The sequence below is a fragment of the Bos grunniens genome, chromosome 23, assembly GCF_055505025.1.
Source record: "Bos grunniens cultivar Pamir isolate PY7600 chromosome 23, Bosgru_T2T1.0, whole genome shotgun sequence".
Lineage (NCBI taxonomy): Eukaryota > Metazoa > Chordata > Mammalia > Artiodactyla > Bovidae > Bos > Bos grunniens.
The window spans coordinates 14,735,714-14,763,440 of record NC_141187.1 but is presented as its reverse complement, the minus strand read 5'-3'; the positions used below and the strand labels follow the sequence as shown (position 1 = coordinate 14,763,440).

The following is a 27,727-nucleotide window of genomic DNA, read 5'->3' as shown; positions in this document are numbered from 1 at the left end:
CATTGAGAGCTATCACAACCAATTTGACAGGATAAAACTTCTTTCATAAGAATAAGATTTTTCAAATGTATATCTGAGTTCTGCTTGGTGTGTTATTGTCTATACACAGGATCAGATTAGATCAGATCAGATCAGTCCCTCAGTCGTGTCCGATTCTTTGCGACCCCATGAATCGCAGCATGCCAGGCCTCCCTGTCCATCACCAACTCCTGGAGTTCACTCAGACTCACGTCCATCGAGTCAGTGATGCCATCCAGCCATCTCAACCTCTGTCATCCCCTTATCCTCTTGCCACCAATCCCTCCCAGCATCAGAGTGCTTTCCAATGAGTCAACTCTTCGCATGAGGTGGCCAAAGTACTGGAGTTTCAGCTTTAGCATCATTCCTTCCAAAGAAACCCCAGGGCTGATCTCCTTCAGAATGGACTGGTTAGATCTCCTTGCAGTCCAAGGGACTCTCAAGAGTTTTCTCCAACACCACAGTTCAAAAGCATCAATTCTTCAGCACTCAGCCTTCTTCACAGTCCAACTCTCACATCCATACATGACCACAGGAAAAACCATAGCCTTGACTAGACGAACCTTTGTTGGCAAAGTAATGTCTCTGCTTTTGAATATGCTCTCTAGGTTGGTCATAACTTTCCTTCCAAGGAGTAAGCGTCTCTTAATTTCATGGCTGCAGGCACCATCTGCAGTGATTTTGGAGCCCAGAAAAATAAAATCTGACACTGTTTCCACTGTTTCCCTATCTATTTCCCATGAAGTGATGGGACCGGATGCCATGATCTTCGTTTTCTGAATGTTGAGCTTTAAGCCAACTTTTTCACTCTCCACTTTCACTTTCATCAAGAGGCTTTTGAGTTCCTCTTCACTTTCTGCCATAAGGGTGGTATCATCTGCATATCTGAGGTTATTGATATTTCATTCCAATCCCAAAGAAAGGCAATACCAAAGAATGCTCAAACTACCGCACAATTACACTCATCTCACATGCTAGTAAAGTAATGCTCAAAATTCTCCCAGCCAGGCTTCAGCAATATGTGAACCGTGAACTTCCTGATGTTCAAGCTGGTTTTAGAAAAGGCAGAGGAACCAGAAATCAAATTGCCAACATCCGCTGGATCATGGAAAAAGCAAGAGAGTTCCAGAAAAACATCTATTTCTGCTTTATTGACTATGCCAAAGCCTTTGACTGTGTGGATCACAATAAACTGTGGAAAATTCTGAAAGAAATGGGAATACCAGACCACCTGACCTGCCTCTTGAGAAACCTATATGCAGGTCAGGAAGCAACAGTTAGAACTGGACATGGAACAACAGACTGGTTCCAAATAGGAAAAGGAGTACGTCAAGGCTGTATATACACAGGATAGTAAAGGTTATTTTCAATTTACTTATCATCTTGAGGTATATAGTATGTATTAAAAAACAAAAAGTTTTCCCTAAAGCCAGTTTAAATGAATTGCCATAAATTCTTGAGAAGATCATTAGATTTTTAATCCTTATAATATTATTTTTTCCAATTATGTGTATGGTAAGACTTGGAAATTGTTAAATGAGACTGAATTTTAATAGGAAGAGAAGAGACAAAATAGTTAAACTTAATGTAAAAGATGGAAAATGAATATGCTAGACAACAAGGATGCCATTGAGGATGAAATTTAGCTATGACTCTTCTTGCAGTCAAGATAAAAAAAAAAAAAGGTGGGGAACACTTGGGGTGATATATTTTCCATTGTTCAGAAAACAAACCTTTGTCCTGGTGTTGATATGATGATTCCCAGTTCAATGATATTAAACAGAGATGGTAATTGAACATAGCTCTGATTTAAGATATAGATAAATTCTTTTTCAATTTGCCATATGTGCTGATTTTAGCATGTTTATATTTTTTTAATAAATGTGTTTGACTTTGATTTGCCTAATTTTGAAGAAATGACCCATAGGGAAGCAATCTTCTGAATCTTGACGTCCAACTGAAGAGTCATCACTAACTCTGACACTCAATTTTCTTAAAATTTTGAAGTCAGCTAACAGATCTTTGAAAGCTTCCCCAGTGGCTCAGCAGTAAAGAAACTGCCTGCAATGCAAGAGACACAGGTTCTACTCCTGGGTCAGGAAGATTCCCTTGGAAAAGGAAATGGCAACCCACTGCAGGATTCTTGCCTGGGAAATCCCACGGACAGAGAAGCCTGATGGGCTGCAGCCCTGTGTGTGTGCTTAGTCGCTCAGTCATGTCTGACTCTGCCACCCCACGGACTGTAACCCACCAGGCACGTCCGTCCATGGGGATTCTCCAAGCAAGAATACTGGAGTGGGTTGCCATGCCCTCCTCCAGGGGATCTTCCCAACCCAGGGATGGAACCCAGGTCTCCTCCACTGCGGGCAGATTCTTCACCATCTGAGCCACCAGGGAGGTCGCAAAAGAGCTGGACATGACTTAGTGACTAAATAACAACAAGCAGATCTCTGAAGGCATGAAAATCAAAAATCCATCCAATTGATTCCAGACTTGTTAGAAAGGATAAATAATGAAACAAACAGGCTGTTCTTATCAGAAAGGTGAATCCCAATTGCTAACACAGTCTTAACTTAGGTTTCAGGTTGTTCCAAAGCTTTCTTTTAAACTTTAAACAAAATTAGTATGCCTGGTTTGTTTTCCCTTTTACAGAGCTACTTTGATAATGCGCTGGACCTAGACATCTTTCTACTAGGGGCAATGAGTTTGATCACTTTTCTAAAAGCCAAGTATCTTATAAAAAGAAAAACCAGAAAGGAAAATGAGCAGTTTAGGGTCATTAATTCCAATAGAGGGTTATCTAATTGGGGCTATTTTGCTGCTAAGCAGTATGTATATTCTGAAACAACTTAGATTTTGTACTTTAGTGTCATTGGTACCTCTGTCTTTTGATCTGCCTTGTAAAACTGCAAAACTCCTAAAGAATACTCAGGATTTATCGTGAGTATTCAGATACTCACGTATTTATTGAGTATTTATAAATACTCACAGTATTTGTTCTGCCTCAAGATTTATTGTGAATAAATCTGCCTCTGACAACTCTGGGAAAATGCAACTGCTCTATTTGCGGGGGGGCAGGTCAAATATAATTTTCCCATTACTCTATTATAAATATGTTCTGCTGAATTGCAATTATTAATTTATGTGGCATGCTGTATTTTTCTTGCTATTCCTGGTGCCGTAGATATAGTGAAAAGTCAATACATATTAGTTGGTTAAAAATAAAAATAATGATGCTGTCTTAGAAAGAAAGAAAAGATCGAGATGGGTGTTTTTAGGGTCTCATGCTAAACCACTAGGTTTGGTCAGGCCTCACTTTTCCAGGCTGAGTTAGAGTTCATAGGGTGCTTGGTGGGCCTCGTGCCCACCATGGTTGGTCTTGTGGGCCAAGGTGTGCCACGGGAGGACTTAGATAAGAAATCATTTAAACAATCAGAGGCGGGCTAGATAATCCTTGGTTAAGAGTGAGCTTTAATCTGAAAGGCTCAGATATTAGTCTGGGAAACACCTAGGCAATTAGTATTCTCAGTCTTCAATTCAGATAGAGCAGATGAGCAGAGGAACAGGTCAAATAGAATATCTGCTTAGAAAGTGTTACCAAACAAGGAGAACTGGAGTGAAAGCTGAATTCTGGATTTGCTGGCTGCTGCTGTTGTTCTTAGTTGGTTTGCTTTAAAAGTCACAAGCACATATATTACAAACTCCTCTTCAGCCTAAGAGAGATTTCCTTCCCCTGACTTATCCTAAAATAAGGGAAATTCTTGTTGAGCTATTTCACTCTAAAATAGAAAAGTGAGTGAAAACAAAAGAAAAGTTTTGGTGCATAAGAATGGAATATAAGCTATAAGATCCGACAAGAAAAAGCAAGTATTCAAAGGATCCTAGGAAATCTTATATGTAACATAAATAAATTATTCAAATCATTGAAGATTGTATTAACTATTTATAATCAGTTTTGAAGTGATTGAAAACATACAAGATTAACTGGAAGTAGAAAAAAGGTATGAAAATTGTACTAGAGTATTATGCATGTATGCTAAGTCACTTCAGTCCTGTCTGACTCTGCGACCCTATGGACCATAGCCCCCCAGACTTCTCTGTCCATGGGATTCTCCAGGCCAGAATACTGGAGTGAGTTGCTATTTCCTCTTCGCGACTCATGGATCAAACCCATGGCTCTTAAGTCTCCTATGTTGGCAGTCAAGTTCTTTACCACTAGCCTCATCTGGGAAGCACCTTAATAGTATATTATGTAAACACAAAAATCATATCTCACATATCATTTTTTGCCCCTAAAATCAAATTTTTCAATCTTTTTTTCAAACGCATGATATTTCTTTATTTGCTTTTAATACATATTTATTTACTTGTTTGGTTGAAACATGCAGATGTTGCAAATGTAGGATCTAGTTCCCTGACCAGAGATCAAACCCAGGCCCCTGGCATCGGGAGTGCAGAGTCTTAGCCACTGGAAGTCCCCAAATTTTCAGTCTTGAAAATGGCCATGCCCACACAAATGATGATGAAATAATGAACAAAAATGAAAAGTTTTGTTGCTCTACCAATAAGAATATGTGTAACAAAATCATAGAGCATCGGGATTAGAAGTTGTACATCTGCAGATTCCAAAAGGGAAGATGAATAGACAGGCTTTTGAAAAAGCTTATCACTGTTTCCCAATTCTTGTTGCTCTACCATTTCTTTTCATGTTTCTCTTTCAGCCTAGGAATATCTCCTGCTCTGTAGGAAATGATTCTTGTTCAGTGAAAGAGCTTCTTAGGATGGTAGCCCAGCCAGTGCCAGTAAATGGCTTGAAGGGCTGGAGGAGAAGAAGCTTTAGCCTTCAATACAGAGGTGTGGTATTTCCTCAATTTAAAGCTCTATTTTGTAAAGCTGCAAAAGCAGATTCAAATACCACTCCGCAAGTACATTGCTACTCCAGGTCCCTTTTAGATATGCAGTTTGAAGCCACCATTGTCTGACAAGGTCATTTTTGAGTCATCTTTTACATTTCGAAGGGCTTCCCGGGTAGCTCAGCTGGTAAAGAATCTGCCTGCAATGCAGGAGACCCCAGTTTGATTCCTGGGTTGGGAAGATCCTCTGGAGAAGGAGTAGGCTACCCATTCCAGTATTCTGGCCTGGAGAATTCCATGGAAGATCCACTGGAGAAGCGATAGGCTACCCACTCCAGTATTCTTGGGCTTCCCTTGTGGCTCAGCTAGTAAAGAATCTGCCTGCAATGCGGGAGACCTGGGTTTGATCCCTGGGTTGGGAAGATCCCCTGGAGAAGGGAAGGGCTACCCACTCCAGTATTCTGGCCTGGAGAATTCCATGAATTATACAGTCCATGGGGTCGCAAAGAATCAGACACAACTGAGCAACTTTGATTTTGGGCTTCCCTTGTGGTTCAGCTGGTAAAGAATCCACCTGCAAAGTGGGAGACCTGGGTTCGATCCCTGGCTTGGGAAAATCCCCTGGAGAAGGGAAAGGCTACCCACTTCAATATTCTGGCCTGAAGAATTCCACTGACTGTATACTCCATGGGGTTGCAAAGAGTCAGACATGACTGAGAGACTTTCACTTTCACTGTTCACTATAACCCAAACCACTCTCTACACTGCATGAAATGGGTTAACCATCAAACATTCGGTTGTAGCCTGGTGGATTCCACCATCACTCCTTACTACCTTATAGCAAACTGTCCATTACAATGTCATAATTTTTAAAGTGATAGACATTTAAAAATCCATTTAGAACAATGGGTTTTTCCAGAGTTTGGATATTAGTTATCTTCTACTATATGCACAAATGTTTAAATGGCCTTTCTGAACACAGTAGTTAATGCTAGTTAGGAATTTGCTATTGTTTTTCAGTCATTAAGTCATGTCCAACTCTGCAGCCCCATGAACTGCGTCACTCAGGCTTCTCTGTCCTTCACTATCTCCCTGAGTTTTCTCATACCCATGTCCACTGAGTTGGTGATGCCATCCAACCATCTCATCCACTGTTGCCCCCTTCTCCTCTTGCCCTCAATCTTTCCCAGCATCAGGGTCTTTTCCAATGAGTTGGCTTTTCACATCAGGTAACCAAATTATTGGAGCTTCAGCTTCAGCATCAATCCTTCCAATGAATATTCAGGACTGATTTCCCTTAGGATTGACTGGTTTGATCTCCTTGTTGTCCAAGGGACTCTCAAGAGTCTTCTCCAGCACCACAGTTCAAAAGCATCAGTTCTTTGCCACTCAGTTAGGAATAGGGCAAGGAATTTATGAAAATAAATGAATTTTGAATAGGCTTATTTGGAGAGTAGGAGAAGAGCATACTTTTCCAGTAAGACATACTGGCCAATACTTGACCATCAAGAGGACAATCCGGGGAGGAGAAAGGGTAGTTGAAGATGTTCAGGCTAGGGGTTAATCAGAACTCTGGAATCAGGCACAGAGAGTAATTGAAGTCCAAGATAGATTTAGAGATTTAAGTCAGTCTTGCTGTACAAAGAATTCTAATTTTTGGACTCAAATTGTATTTCACTTTGCCTATGGAGTTCTAAAATTATCAAGCATGCCATAGAGATTCTGGAAAACTAGAAATTAACAAAAGCCAACAATTTAACAGACAATTTTAAATAACTATTGTATATTGCTATGCGAGGGTTACAATGATGCATTAGACCGAGTCCCTGCCTTCAAGAAGCTCAGAGTCTAGGTGGGAGGAGGTGGGAAGTGAGAGCCTCTGTAGAACCTTTCAGATAGGCCTTTCCTGAGAAGTAGGCTTCTGCTAAGCTGGAGGAAACTAACTGTCATCAGCCACAGACTACCAATATGATGAATCTGTAAGGGACCAGTGAGCCTGGGTTTTAGACTTTACTCTATAAAAGAAAGTTATTTATTCTCAACCCTCTGAAAAGGGAAACATTTGGAAAATGACAGATTAAAACATTTTTTGATACCAAAGCCTCAAAAAGAATCTAAAAAAAATTAAAAAGGGATTATTAAATGATGGTCAATAACCAGTTAGAAAAAAGTCAGTCAGCTGATTCACCTCAATTTCATTCACTTTTCTGATAGGGTTATAAAAATTCATAGGTCAAGTAAATTCAGTTTATTTAATAAAGTCCCTCAAAATATCCTTGGGGATATAAACAGAAATTGAAGATATCTGAAAGTACTTGGATTGAAGCCAGTTAGAAAATACCCCTGAGTGGAGTAGAAAGCAAAGGTGTCTTCGTGGAATGCTATTGTTCTGCCCTACTTCATTCTTTCAAAATTGTTTGGGTGAAGAGATATAGTTTCATTTGTAGATAGCACAGAATTGCAAAACAGTAAAAATCCAGAATTACCTCAACAGATAGTCATGCTGGGATAAAAACTAATCAAATGCAGTCATCAAACAAACAAGTATGTGTGTTTCCCAAAGAAATTCCGTAGCACAGGGAAAAGGCTGGAGCAAATACAGTTTATCACTTTGTGTGCTATTTATTGGCAACACTAGATTTAGATTCTTCAGATTCCAGTGTTCTCTGCTGTGGTTAGGCTATGTTTGAAAGAATATACTCAATTCAGAGTGTCAGAGAACCATATTTTAAAAAGAGTTTTGATAAACAGTCGTGTAAGGCACAGTAGAAGAAACTGGAGCTACTAGTCTTAGAGTGTGTCAGTTTAATTGAGTGATTTAGGTGGGATTGTTATAATCAGATATGTGCTTTTGAAGCATTACTCTGACTGCAAGGTGGGGAACAGTTGGAGGAAACAAGAATAAATTTGGGGGTGGGACATTAGTAAGGAAAGAATGTAGTAACCCAGGTGAGAGGTAATAGTTATTTGGAGAAGGAAAGAAGAGGATGGAGGTAAATGCTACAGAATGGATTAGACACAGCATGAGGGAAAGTGATGAGGTTGTTTGGGGTAACATTAAGTTCAAGATGCTGGTAAGGCATTTTAACGACAATTATCAGTCTAGCTCTTGGACATTCTAATCTGGGGTACAGAGAAACTGTGGTTCGAAATGAGGACATCAGAGGCATCTGAACAGTAAACATCAGTAGTGAGACATCTTTATGACCTTTTACAGTTCATGGACCACTTCAATAGGTAATTAGTATAACTGTCTGCAGCAAAGCAAGTTTTATTATGGCATTTCAAAGGCATGAAAACCAAAATTACTTTCAACACTAGTAAGCAATGGAACCTGAGCTTAAAGAAACCAGGTCATCCAATTCCAAGTTCTAAGATTTGGGTGTGTGATAGTACCAATCCAGTGGACGACAGTACCAATCCAATGAGAGTCCATTGGACAGCAATGAGATCAAACCAGTCACTACTAAAGGAAATCAACCCTGAATATTCATCGGAAGGACTGATGCTGAAACTGAAGCTCCAGTACTTTGGCCAGCTTATGTGAAGAGCCAAATCGTTGTTGAAAAAGACCTGATGCTGGAAAGATCGAAGGCAGGAGGAAAAGGGGACAATAGAGAATGAAATGCTTGGATGGCATCACCAGCTCAATGGACAAGCAAGCTCTGGGTGATGCTGAAGGGCAGGGAAGCCTGGCGTGCTGCAGTCCATGGGGTTGCAAAGAGTCAAACATGACTGAGCAACTGAACAATAACAACCAATCCAATGAGAATCAGAGCTATGGGAGAGTTCCCCAAGAGGAAGAAATATGGTGACCACAGATAGCTTCAGACATGGCTGTTTTTACGGACTGGAGAGAAAAGAGCACAATAAAAGAATAGGAGACTGAGCAAGCAGTTAGAGGGTGAGAGAGGGAGAGCACCAGGGTGGTCTTTGGCTCTAGAAACCTGGGACCAGAAGGAAGGTGGAGAGCTTCCACAATGCAGAAACGGTTAGCATTCTTAGGTTTTACCTCAATGATCAGGATGCTCAGTGCTGAAAACAGATCACTTTCTATCCTGCACATTTAGCTTTTTTTCATTGTCCACTCTTATTTCACACATTTTGCCAGTAGCTCCTGAACTGTGTTATAAACGCCTTGAGGGCAAGGTCCAGGCCTTCTCTTCCTTCTTGTCTCTGTACTGCCTAACATGGGGCTGTATACAGAGACCGATATAAAATGTGAAAGCTCTCTGCATGCAGATGATTAATCATCACTAGAATTGTTCCAAAGGCACTGTCTCTAGTGCCAAGAGCACATTTGTTTAAAATGTGCGCTTAAATTTGAATGAATCTGCCTAAATGGTGCCATCTGTTCTTAGGCAGTTTCAGAAAGGTTTTAGTACAGTTCTACCTTTAAAAGGACAAATGCAAGGGCATGCCTTTGAGACACAAAGACGTCCTTAAGTAAACACAGAGCAAGCACTGGCACATTCAATCACACTTAAGCAGCTACACATTATGAATGTTTTCTGAGGTTTAAGAAAATTTTAGCTAAGAGGACACCAACTACTACTTCATGCAGAAAATATTTATGAGACGTTACAAAATTGTAGGCATGGACTCCTACACATATTACTGCATTTTAATTACAGAGTTCAGAAATACAGTTTAATTTGCTGTCCCCTTTGAAATGGGTTGACTCTCACTCTTTGCTCATGGCCCACATTTCGCAGTGATTTCAGTGCATCGATTTACAAGCTGAAGACAGCTGTTGGGGATAGTCTCCGTGTTAGTCATTTCTATCGATTGTCATTTGACTTTTGTTACAGTGCTGTAGGATTTATTGTTGTGTGAATAAAACAGTGAAATGAAACCCATGTTTAAGTTCCGCAAATAACTTACAGTCACTTCCAAAACACCTCAACTTAGGTTCTAAATTTGAGTTTGCGGTTTTACATGCACGGTTATTTGCTGATCCACTTTAGCATGCAAAATCACACACTGGCTAGGTTTGGGTATAGTTATTGTGGCAACGAGTAATGGGTCAGATTTTCAGCCTATTTAATCCACTAGCTACATCATCATCACCAAAACTATGCCAGTATCTGGACATCTGTATATTTTGCCGTGTGTGTGCCAAGTCGCTTCAGTCACATCTGACTCTTTGTGGCCCCATGGACTGTAGCCCGCCAGGCTCCTCTGTCCATGGAATTCTGCAGTCAAGAATACTGGAGTGGGTTGTCATGCCCTTCTCCAGAGGACCTTCCTGACACAGGGATCAAACCTGCATCTCCTATGTCTCTGAATTGGCAAGAGTGTTCCTGACCATTAGGGCCACCTGGGAAGCCCCTGTAGGCGGATTCTTTACCAGCTGAGCTACCAGGGAAGCCCATGTATTTTGCTGCTGCTGCTGCTAAGTTGCTTCAGTCGTGTCCGACTCTGTGCGACCCCATAGACGGCAGCCCACCAGGCTCCTCTGTCCCTGGGATTCTCCAGGCAAGAACACTGGAGTGGGTTGCCATTTCCTTCTCCAATGCATGAAAGTGGAAAGTGAAAGTGAAGTCACTCAGTCATGTCCAACCCTTAGTGACCCCATGGACTGCAGCCTGCCAGGCTCCTCTGTCCATGGGGGTTTCCAGGCAAGAGTACCAGGGTGGGGTGCCATTGCCTTCTCCATGTATTTTGCTAGTTGGTATAAATCTACAATGGTGTCCATCAAGAATTTACATTTACAGAAAGAATCCGTATATGTTACCCTATCTGAATACATGTGTATCCATATAGAAATTCTTTTGTTAAATCCCATTTTGCAGAGGTGGAGATCTGAATGGCTTTATGCATATGAACATTCCTTTGGAATATTTTTAGATACTTTTTATTTTAGATATTTTTAGATGTCTGATATTTATTTGCTTCTGATAATTTTTACATAAAAGAAATAGGATATTTCAGATAAGGATGAAGTCATCTCTCACAAAGGCAACCACTATCATTAATTTGCTGTATCCTCTCAGTCCGTTTTCTAAACTTTTAATGACCTAGGTTATGGCTCCACGAGCTAATGTTTTTAAATATTATTGCCTTCTTACTTATCTAAGTTTTGTCATAGTATTTTTATCATTAACCTTCCATTTTCCCTCAACATTCTGTTTTAGAAATCAGTGTCAACCTACACAAAAGTTGTTGCATTTTACTCTTCTGTAGCTTATTCATCTTTCCACCGCAAGATGTCCGTTTAGGTTGTACATCTTGCATCACCTTCTTGCTGCCCTAAGCAGTGCTGCAGTGACTTTTGTCTCTGTCTCCCTCTGCCTCTGTCTCTTTCCCCTATAATGTGCCCGGCCCAGGTTTCCCTTTTGGAAATACTCCTAGTGAAGTGAAATGAAGTGTTAACTGCTCAGTCATGTCCAACTCTTTGCCACCCATAGACTGTAGCAGACCGGGCTCTTCTGTCCATGGTATTCTCCAGGCCAGAATACAGGAATGGGTTGCCATTTCCTTCTCCAGGGGATCTTCCTGACCCAGGGACCCAACCTGGGTCTCCGGCATTGCAGGCAGATTCTTTACCATCTGAGCCTGACCAGTGGTCAGTCTATTATTGCTGGCTTGCAGGTCATAGGGAATTCTCTCTCAAAAAAAAAAAAGAGAGTTTTAATTTGCAATCTTACCAGCAGTATATAATATTTCGACTTCCTTATATCTTTACAAATACTTGTTTTGTTGGACTTTATTTCTTACATTTTTTCTGGTCTGATGGAGGTGAATGAAATAGTTAATTATTGGATTTTAATTACTTGTCTTGAGTATTTGTAAGCCTGAGCATTTTTTCAAAGACATGTTGACCGTATTCAGGTTTCCTTTTTATAGGATACATATTTATATCCTTTGCTCATTGTTTTCTGAGTTGTCTTTCTCTTATTGTTTTGTGGGGGTTCTGTATTTCAAATGTTAGTCTTTTGTCAGCCACATATACTGCTAATATCACCTCCCAGTCTTTTAACTTTATGGTAGATATCATGGCTTCCCAAGTGGCTCAGTGGTAAAGAATCCGCCTGCCAGTGCAGCAGACATCGGTTCAATCCCTGGGTTGGAAAGATCCCTGGAAAAGGAAATGGCAACCCCCTCCAGGATTCTTGCCTGGGAAATCCCATGGACAGAGGAGCCTGGCGAGCTGCAGTCCATGGGGTCGAAAAAGGTCAGACACAACTGATTTACCGAACAGCAGCAGCAGCAGATATCATCACACGGAAGTTCTTTAATTTTGGATTATTTGATCAACTATTTCAAATCCATTCATTTTTGTGTTTGATGTTTTTTCATAGGTTATCTATTACTACCTTGGGTTGATTACAATATGCTGCTATATTTTAAGGTTAAAATTGTGTTATTTCCTTCAAAAAAGCAACAACCAGACTTGTGTACATCTCCTGATAAAAAGATGCACCGCCACTGGTAGTCTTGCTAAAGGGATAGGACGTAAGTCTGGTCAAGCCCTCGATCCCGCTGCTGATACCCAAGAAATAGAGCTGACAGGACAAGTTGAACTCTGCCATGAGAACGTATGCAGTTGGCAAAGCGCAGACCGAGAAACTTCGGTCAAATGGCTCAAGTTCTGCAGCAGATACGTTGTAAAAGAAACAAGGGGTGGAAAGGGAACCTGTGGATGGAATGAGAATCCAACACTTCTCAAGCTAAAAACCTAAGGACAAAACTAAAACTATAGTATCTAAGGATGCGTACTTAAGTGATAAAACCCAATGAAACCTAAGAAAGGGATTACTACAGAGTCGGGAAGAAAATGTTTATTTTGGGGAGAGGATTAGGATGGGTCTTCTGAGGTGCCTGGCAGAATTGTTGTTTGACCTGCTGCTGCTGCTAAGTTGCTTCAGTTGTGTCCGACTCTGTGCGACCCCATAGATGGCAGCCCACCAGGCTCCCGTCCCTGGGATTCTCCAGGCAAGAACACTGGAGTGGGTTGCCATTTCCTTCTCCAATGCATGAAAGTGAAATGTGAAAAGTGAAGTCGCTCAGTCATGTCCAACTCTTCGCGACCCCATGGACTGCAGCCCACCAGGCTCCTCCATCTGTGGGATTTTCCAGGCAAGAGTCCTGGAGTGGGGTGCCATTGCCTTAGGAGGTAGTTAACAGGATGTTTGCCTTGTATAAGTCATTTTGCTAAACTAAAAGGTAAAAAAAAAGAAGTTGTGTTATTTTGCACATAAATCTTTATACATTCTGGCATTTATTTATGTGTATAGTGTGAGAAAGCAATCTAAATTTACATTTTCAAGACAGATAGCCCATTATTCTGGAGAAGGCAATGGCACCCCACTCCAGTACTCTTGCCTGGAAAATCCCATGGACGGAGGAGCCTGGTGGGCTGCAGTCCATGGGGTTGCAAAGAGTCAGACACGACTGAGCGACTTCACTTTCACTTTTCACTTTCATGCATTGGAGAAGGCAATGGCAACCCACTCCAGTGTTCTTGCCTGGAGACTCCCAGGGACGAGGGAGCCTGATGGGCTGCCGTCTATGGGGTCGCACAGAGTCAGACACGACTGAAGCGACTTAGCAGTAGCAGCCCATTATTCCAACACCATTTGTTAATAAGTCCATCCTTCCTCCTCTGTGCTATGATGTCACCCAGGAACTTAGGCAGAGTTCCTTAAATGAGCATAGCATGTTTCACTGACCTAGTTATCTGCTCCTGCAGCAGTACCACTCTGTTTTAATTACTCTAGTGTTATGATTATCCCTGGATATATAGCAAGACAAGACTCTTTTCCTTATTATTCTTTCACAGAATTGGTTTTGATTATTTTCAATATTTGCTCTCCCATCTCATTTTTAGAATTAATTTGTTTTGCGCTGTAAGCAAAACCAACAGCATTTGTATTTCAATTGCATTGAATATATTGCTTAATAGAGAGAGATTAATACAGAGATTAATTTTGGATTTTCTCATCCATGAAATGGTATATTAATATCTGGCACCTCAATTTTTCAGGTTTCCATTTTGTCCTCTTTAATATTATTTGATCATTTTCCTTGTAAATTGCATATCTTTTATAAGATTAATCTCTTATTATCTCATCATCTTTGTTGCTATTATGAATAATATATTTCCTGATTAATTGTTGCTGGATTATTAGAACTTTACTGATTTCTCGTATTTATCTTTCATCCAACAACCATGCTCATCTTTTTAGTCCTTAACAGTTTATTTGTAGATGTTCTTGCATTCTCTTTGTAAACACAGTATTTTCTGTGTATAAGACACTTGAATTTCTTCTTTTCTATTACTATGCCTCATATTTTTTCCTTGTTTATTCTTTTGAGTGGGAGCCCCAATTCCGTGTTGGCTAGTAGCAGTGATGTTAGGTATCCTTGCCTGTGGATGGTGTTTACATTTGTGGAATGAACTCTCTCAATGTGCCCATTCCCAGCTCTTTTCTTATGAAATTCACAATGAACATTTTCAGTATGGCCAGCCAAAGTTAAGGTATGGACTGTGGTCGTGTAACAGGGTAAACTTATCGTATTGTTTAAAAAGACCCAAGCTTTGCCTCACTCAACCTCTCACTTTCTGAATGAACCCACCCATATCTGTTATCAGTCATTCAGGAGGTAACACACTGAAAGTAATTCATATTAAGGATCTCCGCTGCAAGCATCTTTACTCCATTTGAAAGTATTCACTTCACGGGAAATGTCTTATCAGTGGAAATATACATGTAAATCTGTTGATAGTCTTCCAAAATTCTCATTGTTCGCATTTGTTTTACAACTTATTTATTATAGACTCCTATGAACCAAGCTTCAACCCGTTCTCACTGCATCTTCACCATTCACCTGTCAAGCAAGGAACCAGGATCTGCAACAGTGAGACACGCCAAGCTGCATTTGGTGGACCTGGCTGGCTCAGAGCGGGTTGCCAAGACTGGAGTCGGAGGCCAGCTTCTGACAGAGGCCAAGTATATCAACTTGTCACTGCATTACTTAGAACAGGTAATCAGTTGGGGTAGGATGACCTATACCTACCATTTTAATAAATGTTATTTATTTTTAATTGGAGGATAATTGCTTTCCAATGTTGTATTGGTTTCTGCCATCACCATGAGTCAGCCCTAGGTATATATATATGTCCCCTCCCTCTTGAATCTCCCTCCTTGTGACCATGTACATAGCATCAGGCATTCTACTAGCATTTTGGCCCTGTTTTGTGTCTCAAAATAAAACATACATGATGTAAAATTATATTATATTGTGGTGATATATATATATATAATGTAACATTTACCACTTTGCTAATTTTTAAGCATACAATTCAGCAACATCAAGTGCATTCAAAATGTTGCACAATCATCACCACCATCCATTTCCAGAAGTCTCATAATCCCAAACAGAAACTCTGTACCCATTAAACAGTAACGCCCATCTCTTTATACTCCCAGCCCCATCATGCCTATTCTGCTTTCAGCTGCTATGAATTTGCCTATTCCATATACTCCTGTAAGTAGAATTATACGATGTTTGTCCTTTTGTGTCTGATTTCTTTCACTTAGCATAACTGCAAGACCCATCCATGTTTTTGCATGTATTGGACTGTCCTTCCTTTTTTAAAGTGCTTGTTTACTTATTTGGCTGCCCTGAGTCTTAGTTGTGGCATGTGGGATCTTCACTGTGTCACGTGGGCTCTTTCGTTGAAATGCATGGACTCTCTAGTTGTGGCCCAGAGGTTCGGTAGTTGCAGCACAGGCTCCAGAGCACTCTGGCTTCAGTGGTTGAGGCACCCGGGCTTAGTTGCTCCATGGTATGTGGGATTTAATTCCCCAACCAGGGATTGATCTGCGTCCTCTACATTGAAAGTGTGGAAGTGTAGATATTGTGGTTGCTCAGTCTCTAAATCATGTCTGACTCTGCAACCCCATAGACTGCAGCATGCCAGGCTTCCCTGTCCTTCAGTATCTCCCAGAGTTTGCTCAAATTCATGTTCAATGAGTCAGTGATGCTGTCCAATCATCTCATCCTCTGTCACCCCCTTCCTACCCTCAATCTTTCCCAGCATCAGGGTCTTTTCCAATAAGTCAGCTCTTCCCATCAGGTAGCCAAAGTTCTGGAACTTCATCTTCAGCATCAGCCCTTCCAATGAATATTCACAGTTGATTTCCTTTAGGATTGACTGCTTTGATCTCCTTGTAGACCAAAGGACTCTCAAAAGTCTTCTCCAACACCACAGTTCAAAAACATCACTTCTTTGACACTCAACCTTCTTTATGGTCCAACTCTCACATCCATACATGACTACTGGATAAACCATAGCTTTGACTATACAAACTTTTGTTGGCAAAGTGATGTCTCTGCTTTCTAATATGCTGCCTAGGTTTTTCATAGCTTTCCTTCCAAGGAGCAAGTGTCTTTTAGTTTCATGGCTGCAGTTACCATGGGACCATTTCATGGCAAATAGATGTCATGGTCTTAGTTTTTTGAACTAAGTTGAGTTTTAAGCCAGCTTTTTTACTCTCCTCTTTCATGCTTATCGAGAGACTCTTTACATCCTCTTCACTTTCTGCCATTAGAGTGGTATCATTTGCATATCTGAGGTTGTTGATATTTCTCCCAGGAATCTTGATTCCAGCTTGTGATTCATCTAGCCCAGCATTTCCCATAATGTACTCTGCATATAAGTTAAATAAGCAGAATGACAGAGCATCATTTCCACTTTTCCCCAGCTGTTTCATTCTAGAGGTATCTCTCTGCTCTTCCTCAGTAGCATACGAACCTAGGGCTTATCTTCTGGTGTCATATCTTTTTGCCTTTTCATACTGTTCATGGGATTTTTGAGGCAAGAATACTGGAGTGAGTTGCCATTCCTTCCTGTGGACCACGTTTTGTCAGAACTCTCCACTGTGACCTGTCTGTCTTGGGTGGCCCTGCATGGCATGGCTCATAACTTCATTGAGTTGCACAAGCCCCTTCACCACAACAAGGCCATGATCCATGAAGGGGGAATGTAGATATAAATATATCCTATTTTGTTGATGAACATGACTTCTTGTGTCCTTTCGGCTCTTGTGAATAATGCTGCTATCAACATTGGGGTAGCTACTATAATTCTGTATAAACATTTCATTTAAACCTGAGAACAGTTGAGCACTGGACGTATTAGTTATTACCCCCCATCTTACAGTTTTTATAACTCATGTCCTCCCTAGGCCTTCCGAAGATCATGTAGCTAGTGGTGAGATAAGGATTTGAACCTCGAATTGCTTGACTCCAAAGCCTATGCTTTTTTTTGTTTTTAAACCTTTGCTTATTGTTTTTATTGTAAAATTAGTAGTGGGTATGAATATAAGAAACACCCTCCATGGCCTATTTGTTTCGGGCTGGTAGATTAGCTGTGAGGCCATAATGTGGAGACGACCAGTATCTTTTCCACTTGTGGTGACTTCATCTGGTGGTGATTCTGACCCTGCAATGGTTCTATTTATCTAGCTTCCCTCCCTGTCCCCACTCCAGGTTTACTATAGTCCGTCCCAGTGCATGCTCAATTTTTAATTTCTGAGTTTTATTCCAAGGGCAAAGAAAGCTCATCTGAATTTTGCTAAATAAATCTTCCAGAAAAAAAAAAATTCTCTCTGAAAAGAGCGAATTGAATTAAATTTCTTAAGTTCCTTTCAGCTCTGTGAGTATAAACGCTGTGAGTTGAATGTTAAGGATGGCAACTAATTCCAAGAATAAAAAAAGAGAAACATGATCAAAAGCTAGAGTGGAGAAATACAGAGAACATTGGCAAGGCAGAATGATTTGTTGATGAATGTTGGAGACTGAAAGATTTGGGCAAAAAATACTTTTTTTTTTTTAAAGCTGCCTAATGAACCCTTTTGAGAATGATGTTGTCCTGATGTTAAATGCTTTCTAATGGCCAAGTTGGCTGAGAAAGTAGTTTGAGAGAAACCTAAGGGAACTCTCTGTGAACAAGGCACACACAATAGGGCTCTGAGTAAATGAACCCCAGTAATGCAGCACCCCGAGATTAAGGCCTGTGTGTTGTTCAGATAGTGTTTCTGACAATAGTCAGCATTCCTGGGCTCCTTCTTGCTCATATATTACATTCTAATTTTACTTAACAGATCTTTTTACTTTACAGAATGTTTATATAACACTGATATGAAAACATAATGAACTATATTCAAAGTGCTTTTTTTTCAAAATATACCTACTTGTTTCAGATGTTAGCATTGTCCTTTAACTCCCATTAGATCTGTCCATTCATGTGAAATTGTATTTATATTTGCTAGTTGAACCAAAATTTTCACTAATTATAATCACTCAAGAAAAACATTCTGCTCCTAATCCTTTCTTTTTTCTTCATTCATTCTATACAATCTTTGCAAGCTGTTACTTGTTATTAAAACTCTTCCTCTCCCTACCTTTCTTCACTTCAAAATTCTTGTACCATCAGCCTCATGTAAGTAGTCATGGTGGCATTTGATTTTCTGTGTAGCTAGTTTATTTAACAGATATTTATATGGAGCAATAATGTGCCGAGGACTGCGCTAGGTCCTGGAGCACAGCGCTGAACAAAACTGGAAAAGGTCCTTGCCCTGAAGTCCTCACGGTCCAGTGGAGGGGGACACACTTTGAATAAGTAATCTAAATAAGGATACTTATATAATATAAGAATAAACCTGGCTGTAATCCTGATGGGAGCCTGAAGAGCAAGTCCAAGGGGCGAGAAGAGCTTGTCCTGGGGGACTGGACTTAGTCTGAGAGGGGAGAGTTAATGCAAGTTCTCTTGGGGCTGATGCAAAGCGGAGATCTGAGGGATGAGTTGGAGTGAGCCCAGCCAGGAGGTGGGGTCAGGGCATGTCGGACAGTGAGAACCGGGAGCCTGTCGGCCCTTAGCTCCCACCAGGGGATTGACTCACCCAGGGTCCTGGTAACATTCACATGTTGTTGGCTTTTGGCTCTCCAAATGTAACTTATCCGTTTCATAGACACCGGCTGCATCGCTGCAGCCATTAGCTCTTTACTCTGATGTACAAGTGTCTTCATGGAGGTCATGGCATAAAATAATGGAGAGAGGGAGAGAAGGAACAGATCAGCAAACGAGGAAAGAAGAGCATAAATATGGAAAAATGCAGAGTATGCACATGGGTATGTGGGGTTGAGTAAACCTAGAAGCTGCTGCCATAGAGAATGTAAGAGGACAGTAGACAAATATTGGAATTTTACACAGACAAGTGAGAGGCTACCAAGGAATACCTGGGAATGAGAATAATAAAAAGAATGAGCAGATACTGTTGATGAAATAACAGAATTCAAGGACTTTTATAAAGAAAGTTTCCTTATGAAGGACTTAATTATGAGGCTATGAGACTGGAAGTATAACACAATTTAGTTTAATCAGCTTCATCCATCCATTCAGAAAATGGTGATTGAGTGTCCACTGGGTGCTACAAGTTACGTTAGGCAATGGGGATCGACTTATGATTGAGAAATAGTCTGTGCTACCGTGTCATTCAGTGAAAGAGCCAGGCGTATAAACAAGTGCTCGAAGTGCAGGAAGAGAAAAGCTATCACAGAAACTCATGTAGAGGTTGGTGACGAATGACATCCTTTCTGTCTCAGTTTCAATATATAAGATGGAGATGGACTAGGAAAAGACAGTTTGGTAACCATTCTTACGTGAATTAACCCACACTTGGTATAGAAAATCCATGTGATTGTAACTGCTCCCTGGACAATACCGAAAGACCTTACACCTGCTTGCAGGGCACAGCCGTTCTGAGTTGAATGTACCTCATTATGCTCAGAAGTAAGTAAATTTCTGCGTGCCCGAGTACTGTTGGTTTTGGAGTTTTCCTTGTGTATGTAGTACTTTTTCCAAAAAGTCTCCTCGAAAACATTTTAAGCCACAATAACAGGGTACATCTTGGCCCTAGAAATAGAGCCCTAGGAGAAAAAGGAAGGAGCTGTGCATACTTGTTCCAACCAGAAGCTTCAAGCACTCCTCGAGTGACCCTGGGTCTCTGTCAGGCCAAACATCAAGTGCGAAACCACTGAAAACAGAGAGTGTTTGCTCTGCACTTGCACAGAAATCAGAATCTGGGTCACCCCTGCCAGTTAGCCAACATGAGTGGGACTTTTTCAGTGTCTCTTTCCACTTGGCTTCCACTGGATTTGCTGCATTCAGGAGAGAAAGCTCACTGTGCCGTGCTAGTTGTAACTCTGTCGGTTTTCTCGGGGGATAATCTTCCATGGACATCTGAGCTCTTTATTTTTTTAAAGGTTTCATTTTTTTTTATAAGATTTGCCTTAATGTGGACCATTTTAAAAGTATTTATTGAATTTGTTACATAACTGTTTCTTTTTTATGTTCTCTAAGTACTTAGAAAACTCTTAGGTATTTAATTGATGATTCATAAACAGTAATGATGAATCATTATGAACTGATGATTCATAAACAGTATGCTACCCTCTCTGCATATCTGTCAGACCAGCACCTGTTTGGTCTTGTATTTGGTGTTTGGGTCATCCTTGCCTGTTTCAGGTATTTGTCCCCTGGTTCTTAGGATCCAGAGCTCTACTCAGCGCCCCATGCTACCACCTTGCCTGTCAGACTGTAGTCCACCATATTCCTTACTTTCCTTCCACTTACACTGACACTTAGTTTTCCCACATCTACTACTAATGACCCTGACAGTTTTCCTAGGTAAAACTAATTAAGCCACTCATTCATTCATTCATATTCATTTAACAGAAAAGTATTGAGATTGTGTTATATTACTCAGATTTCTTAGTTGCAAACTGGGAAATTCACTCTAGCTAATTTAAGTGGCAGAGAGTTTATGAAACATAAAGAATCTCGAGAAAAATTAGAAAACTGGGCCGGGGTATGACCCAGCTAGGAGCAGAGCAACTGAGAGAGACTTCTAAGCAGAGCTCTGAATGACTCTGTTAAACACTGCTGTTATCACCACTGCATATGTAGGACATTAGGTCCTAGTTCTCAGAACCTTCTCTGTAGCTGCCTCGAAAGAACCAGATGCCACTGCCATACTAATCTCCTGCAAAATGGTCTTCCTACTTATGGCCTCCAATCTCATCTGTTGTTGTTCTGTCACTAAGTCATGTCTGACTCTGTAGCACACCAGGCTCCTCTGTCCTCCAGTATCTCCCAGAGTTAGCTCTTATTCATGTCCATTGAGTCAGTGATGCCATCTAACCATCTCATCCTCTGCCACCCCGTTCTCCTTTTGCCTTCAATCTTTCCCAGCATCCCAGGGTCTTTTCCAATGAGTCAGCTCTTTTGCATCAAGTGACCAAAGTATTGGGACTGGAGCTTTAGTAACAGTCCTTCCAATAAATATTCAGGCTTGATTTCCTTTAGGATCGACTGGTTTGATCTCCTTGCATTTCAAGGGACTCTCAAGAGTCTTCTCCAGCACCACAGTTCAAAAGCACCAATTCTTCAGCACCCAGACTTCTTTGTGGCCCAGCACATCCATAGATGACTACTGGGAAAACCATAGCTTTGCCTATATGGATCTTTGTCAGCAAAATGATGTCTCTGCTTTTTAATATGCTGTATAGGCTTGTCATAACTTTCCTTCCAAGGAGCAAGCAACCTTAATTCCATGGCTGCAGTCACAATCCACAGTGATTTTGGAGCCCAAGAAAATAAAATCTGTCACTGCTTCCACTTTTTCCTCTTCTATTTGCCTTGAAGTTAGGACCAGATGCCATGATCTTAGTTTTCTGAATGTTGAATTTTAAACCAGGTTTTTCACTCTCCTCAAGAAATAGTTCCTCTTCACTTTCTGTCATTAGAGGGGTATTATTTGCATATCTTAGGTTGATCTTTCTCCTTGCAATCTTGATTCCAGCTTGTGATTCATCAAGCCTGGCATTTTGCATGATGTACTCTGCATATAAGTTAAATAAGCAGGGTGACAATATACAGCTTTGTCATACTCTTTTTCCAATTTTGAACCAGTCAGTTGTCCCATGTAAGGTTCTAGCTGTTGCTTCTTGACCCACACACAGATTTCTCAGGAGACAGGTAAGGTGGTCTGGTATTCCCAATTCTTTAAGAATTTTCCACAGTTCATTGTGATCCATACAGTGGATTCACTAAGCTTTTGCATAATGAATGAAGCAGAAGTAGATGTTTTTCTGGAATTCCTTTGCTTTCTCTATGCCAATGGATGTTGGCAACTTAATCTCTGGTTCCTCTGCACTTTCTAAACCCAGTTTGTACATCTGGAAGTTCTTGGTTCACAAACTGCTGAAACCTAGCTTGAACGATTTTGGAGCATACCCTTACTAGCATGAGAAATGAGCGCAATTGTATGGTAGTTTGAACATTCTGTGGCATTGCCCTTCTTTGGGACTGGAATGAAAACTGGCCTTTTCCAGTCCTGTGGCCATTGCTGAGTTTTCCAAATCTCTCTTATTATCTCTCCTTGCTGTTCTCTAAAACTCTATGTTGTGATGGGTGTATCTTTTTTTTCTCCCTTGCCTGTCACTTCTCTTCTTTTCTCAGCTATTTGTAAAGCCTCCTCAGACAACCACTTGGCCTTCTTGCATTTCTTTTTCTTGGGGGTGGTTTTAGTCATTCTGTACTATGTTACGAACCTCTGTGCGTAGTTCTTCAAGCACTCTCCCTACCAAATCTAATCCCTTGAATCTGTTTGTCACCTGGCCTAGTGATTTTTCCCTACTTTCTTCAAATTAAACCTGAATTTTGCAGAAAAGAGCTAATGATCTCAGCCATAGTCAGCTCCACGTCTTGTTTTTGCTGACTGTATAGAGCTTTTTCATCTTCAGCTTCAAAGAACACAATCAATCTGATTTCATTATTGACCATCTGTTGATGTCTATGTGTACAGTTGTCTCTTGGGTTGCTGGAAAAGTGTGTTTGCTATGACCAGCATGTTCTCTTGATAAAACTGTTTTCCCTTGCCCTGCTTTATTTTGTATTCTAAGGCCAAACTTGCCTGTTATGCTGGTATTTCTCAACTTCCTATTTTTGCATTCCAATCCCCTATGATAAAAAGAACATCTGTTTTTGGGTATTAGTTCTAGAAGGTCTTGTAGATCTTCATAGAACTGGTCAACTTCAGCTTCTTGGGCATCAGTGGTTGGGGCATAGACTTGGGTTGCTGGGATGTTACATGGTTCACTTTGAAAATAAACTGGGATCTTCCTGTTGTTTTTTGAGGTCAGACTCTTCTGTTGATTATGAGGGCTACTCCATTTCTTCTAAGGGATTCTTGCCCACAGTAGTAAATATAATGGTCATCTGAATTAAATTCACCCACTCCCATCCATTTTAGTTCACTGATTCCTAAGATGTTGATATCCAATCTTGGCATCTCCTGCTTGACCATGTCCAATTTACTTTGAATCATGGACCTAACACTCCAGATTCCTATGCAGTATTGTTCTTACAGCACTGGACTTTACAGTCACCACCAGACACATCCACAACTGAGCGTCATTTCCACTTTGGCCCAGCTGCTTCATTCTTTCTGGAGCTATTAGTGATTGCCCTCCACTCTTCCCCAGGCGCATATTGGACATCTTCTGACTGCAGACTCATCTTCCAGTTTCACGTCTTTTTGCCTTTTCATACTGCTCATGGGGTTCTTGTGACAAGAGTCCTGGAGTGGTTTGCCATTCCCTCCTCTAGTGGACCACATTGTGTCAGAACTGTTCACTATGACTGTCTGTCTTGGGTGACTCTGCACGGCATGGCTCATAGCTTCACTGAGTTATGCAAGCCCCTTTCCACAACAAGACTGTGATCCATGAAGAGGACCACTCCCATTTACTCACCCCCAAATCCCACACAGGGGTGTCTGCTTGATGGAGGTAGGTCTCATGCAAACTGTGAGCTGTAGGAGAGACTAGGAAATGACATTTTGTAGGAAGCAGGACCGGAGAAGGCAATGGCACCCCACTCCAGTACTTTTGCCTGGAAAAATCCCATGGATGGAGGAGCCTGGTAGGCTGCAGTCCATGGGGTCGCTGAGAGTCGGACTCGACTGAGTGACTTCACTTTCACTTTTCACTTTCATGCACTGGAGAAGGCAATGGCAACCCACTCCAGTACTCTTGCCTGGAGAATCCCAGGGACGGGGGAGCCTGGTGGGCTTCCGTCTATGGAGTCGCACAGAGTTGGACACGACTGAAGTGACTTAGCAGCAGCAGGAAGCAGGACTAGATCGGGGGCTGTCATGAGAGCTGAAGAAGACAGCTTAGTTTCTGCCACACTGCTGTTTACTGTCACTGCTCTTGGCAGTGGGGATGGAGCCATGGACAAGAGAAACCAAGTGTTTTATTTCTGCCTTGTGGAGCAGAAAGTCTAGCAGGGAAGCAGATAACAAACAATTAAATGAATAAAATTTACTTGTTTGACCAAATAATAAATGAATAAAATTACTTGAGGAAAAATAGCGTAGACTAAGAACCTGGATATTGGAGTGTTACTTTTGATAGAAAGTTCAGGGGAAACCCTGGTGAGGAAATAAAACTTGAGCAAAGACTTGACTGGTAAGAAGCAGGAAGATGTAAGAAAGTCTGGGGCAAGAGCATCTCGGGTTAAAAGAAACAAGTTCGAAGGCTGAGACATTTGGCCTGGTACAGCAAGAGCAAAGCCAGTGTGGTCCATGAAAGCACCATAGGAGAGGAGGTCAGACGGGTGGACAGGAACTTGCAGACAGGGCTTGGATCATCATACCAAGTACATGGGAGGCTGTAAGCAGGACAGCGACCAGATGTAACTTACATTTTATAAATATGCCTCTGACTGCTCTGCAGAGAGGAGACCACGGGGGGCACAAGGAGAAGCAAGGAGACTGGTTCAGACCCTGGAGCAGTTGTCCAAGGAAGGGACAATGGTGGCCTGAACTGTCATAGTGGCAAAAGAGGTGGGGAAAGTGGCCCAATCCTGGGTGTATCTTGCAGGTAAACCTAACAGAAATTGGATATTGGAATTGGGGGATTCAAGAATGATGCCTAGAGTTTTGGACTGTGCCATAGGTGGATGGTGGGGCCACTAATAATAATGGGTAAAATCTGAGAAAGAATGAGACTGGCAGTAAAGGAGAGAGAAAGTCAGGAACAGACATCCAGGTGGAGATACAGAGTTGCCACAAGGATAGTAGCTCAGGGAAGGGGCAGTGGCTGATGCTGTAAGCTGGGGAGACATCAGGACATGGTTATATTGAGTTGGCCAAAAAGTTCATTCAGGTTTTTCCATTGCATGTTATGGAAAAACCTGAATGAACTTTCTGGCCAACCTAATATTTAAAACCAAGGAATTGGATGAGATTACACAGGGAGAGACTATAGATAATAAAGAAATGAGGACCCAGGACTGGAGCCTTGGAGCACTTCAATAGATTGAGGTGAAGATAAAGAAGCATTTGGAAAGAAGATAAAGAAACATTCATTAACTAGTTTTTAAAGAAAAATAAAACCCAGAAAAGTGTGATAGCCTGATTACCACATGAATAAAGTTTCCTGAAAGAGGCAGTGAATACCCATGTTGATGCCTTCCTCAAACCAGAGGTCTAGTAACATAGTGGTCAGTGCTCTTCATTCACTGGGGTCACTGGTGACCTTGGCAAGATCCATCTTAGTCTAGGACTGTTGTGGCTTGCAGGATGGGTGTGATCCAGGTGAGAGAGAGAGAAATTAATGCAAAGAAAGGGGTTAATTTTAGGAGCAGAATAGGTGAGAGGAGAACAGGGAGGGGACAGAGGGCTGGACTTGGGCAAGGGCCAGGCAGTAACAGCAAGAAGGGTGGGATGTGAGGGGGATTTAGGGGTGGGGCATACAGGCTGCTTACACCTAGAAGAAGGGTGTGTAGCCATCAGCTCAGATCAAAGGCAGGGAGAAGAAGCTGGGTAGATGTTTGGAACAAAAGGATAAGGTGGGAGGGTCCATTTCTCAGAGTGGAAAAGTGGTTTTTGAGAAAATCTCACGGGATTTCTGATTCCTGGTAAAACCTGTGGTCATTCGTTTAAAGGAGGACAAGTGGTATCATTACATGATTTTGCTAAAAGCATCCTTTAAAAGCAATGCTCCCATCTTATTTTGTAACTAAAGGAATAGAGAAAGTTCTGGTGATGAAAATTACACACCAGGGAAGAGGGAAGACTAGAGCATTGGCAGGTGTTGGCAGAATTCTCAGAAGCCAGGACCCGGTGATTCCCCTGAAATCACATGTCACATCTGTGGGTGATTTATTCCTGGTGCTTTGCAGTGGGCATCCTGGCACTGGATTCATCTTCCCCAGAAACCCCTGAAACCCTGGTGGCTTCCCTTGGGGACAGCCCACACCATCTCTTCATCCATCTCCCAAACGTTCATCTACTACCTTCCTGTTAAGTACCGAAGACACTCCTGAGGAGCAAGATGAGCAGGTTCTAGCTCAATCAAGGTCCTCTTGCCCATCACTTAACAGTGAAAGGAAACACGCATACAGCATTTATTATGGGCTAGTTCTACTCCAAGTAATTTGTGCATTTGAACTCTTCTAATCATCCCAACTACTCACAGGGTGAGTACTGTCTTTTCCATGTTTGGCAGATGAGGAGATTGAAGCCGAAGTGTTGAATGACATGCCTTGGAAGGCTGGAATCTGAACCTGGACAATCTGATGCCAGAATTTGGGGTCTGTTTCCTCTTGTGGTTCTGATTCAGTGTTCTGTCTCTCTTACCTTGACGAAGAGGCATTCAGACCAGTTTTGGTTGAATTTTTAAAATCTGGCGTGATTTACCCTTGAGTTTTTAATATAAATTTCCCAGTGACTGAAAAAGACGATAATAATATATACAATTCTGTACAAGCTATATCATCTGTCCAGCAATTCCAGGCTTTGTCTTGGACAGGTCTTGCTCTGTTTGCTTCATTTCCTCTTCACCATGACTGTACTGACTATTGTTAAGATTATCCTGAGCCCAGTTTGGGGGTCACTGCATTTTGTATCAGTTTTTTGTCAGCTGCGCATTTTCTGCTAAGTTAATGCTGCTGTTTCTCTCCTTCCCCACAGGTTATCATCGCCCTCTCAGAAAAGCACCGCTCACACATTCCGTATCGGAACTCCATGATGACCAGCGTCCTGAGAGACAGCCTGGGAGGGAACTGCATGACGACCATGATCGCCACGCTCTCTTTAGAGAAAAGGAATATAGATGTACGTTGGTTCTTCTTTCCAGAGATCTTAGTCTGAGTGTTTGTGCTAGTCTGTGAGATGGAGTTGATGGTCCTGGGTGGGTCTCCATCTTTTCAGCTGGGCTGGGGTGTGCCATCAGAGGTAAAGAGGCCGGCAGAGTTCAGAGCCTTGGGTTATGTGCCAGCTCTGAAATTCCCCCTTTTCAGAACTGAGTTCACCTAGCATGGGATGGTTTGCAGAAAACTTCATATACATGTTTTGGAAGACCTGCTTATGGGTTATTTGCCTTGGCTGGAGACCTGGGAGAGGAGACCCATCAGCTTCTCCTGACCCACCCTTCTCCTGGTTGCTTAGATGCCTTGGAGACATCACCAAGATGTGAGCCTAGATGTGTCTCTGAGCCCAACGCCAGGATGCCTTGGTAGAGGCTGGCTGCCAAATGTCCCAGGTAGCTTTAGAGCCAGCTGGTGTTTTACAGAATTTCAGTTTAATGAATGGGATTCAGACTTTCTCTAAGAGAGGAAAATGGAAAGCACCCAGGTGTCTCCCCAAACAAGGCCCAGTCCCAAGTGCATTGTGAGATACTGTGGAAAGCCTCTCTTTGGGGCCCGTTACAGATATTTATTTTGTACCCTTTGATGCTTATGGATGGTGGTACCTGCTATGATTCTGCTTTGTATT

General features: G+C 41.6%; 1 protein-coding gene across 1 annotated transcript in view; it reads left to right on the top strand.

Annotated features, from left to right (window-relative positions):
- Positions 1 to 27,727, top strand: part of KIF6 (kinesin family member 6) — a 410,786-nt gene that overhangs the window by 142,841 nt on the left and 240,218 nt on the right. Inside the window, 2 exon segments of the mRNA XM_086369695.1 lie at positions 14,655 to 14,861; positions 26,924 to 27,067. Of these exon segments, the coding sequence (XP_086225821.1) occupies positions 14,655 to 14,861; positions 26,924 to 27,067 (351 nt within the window).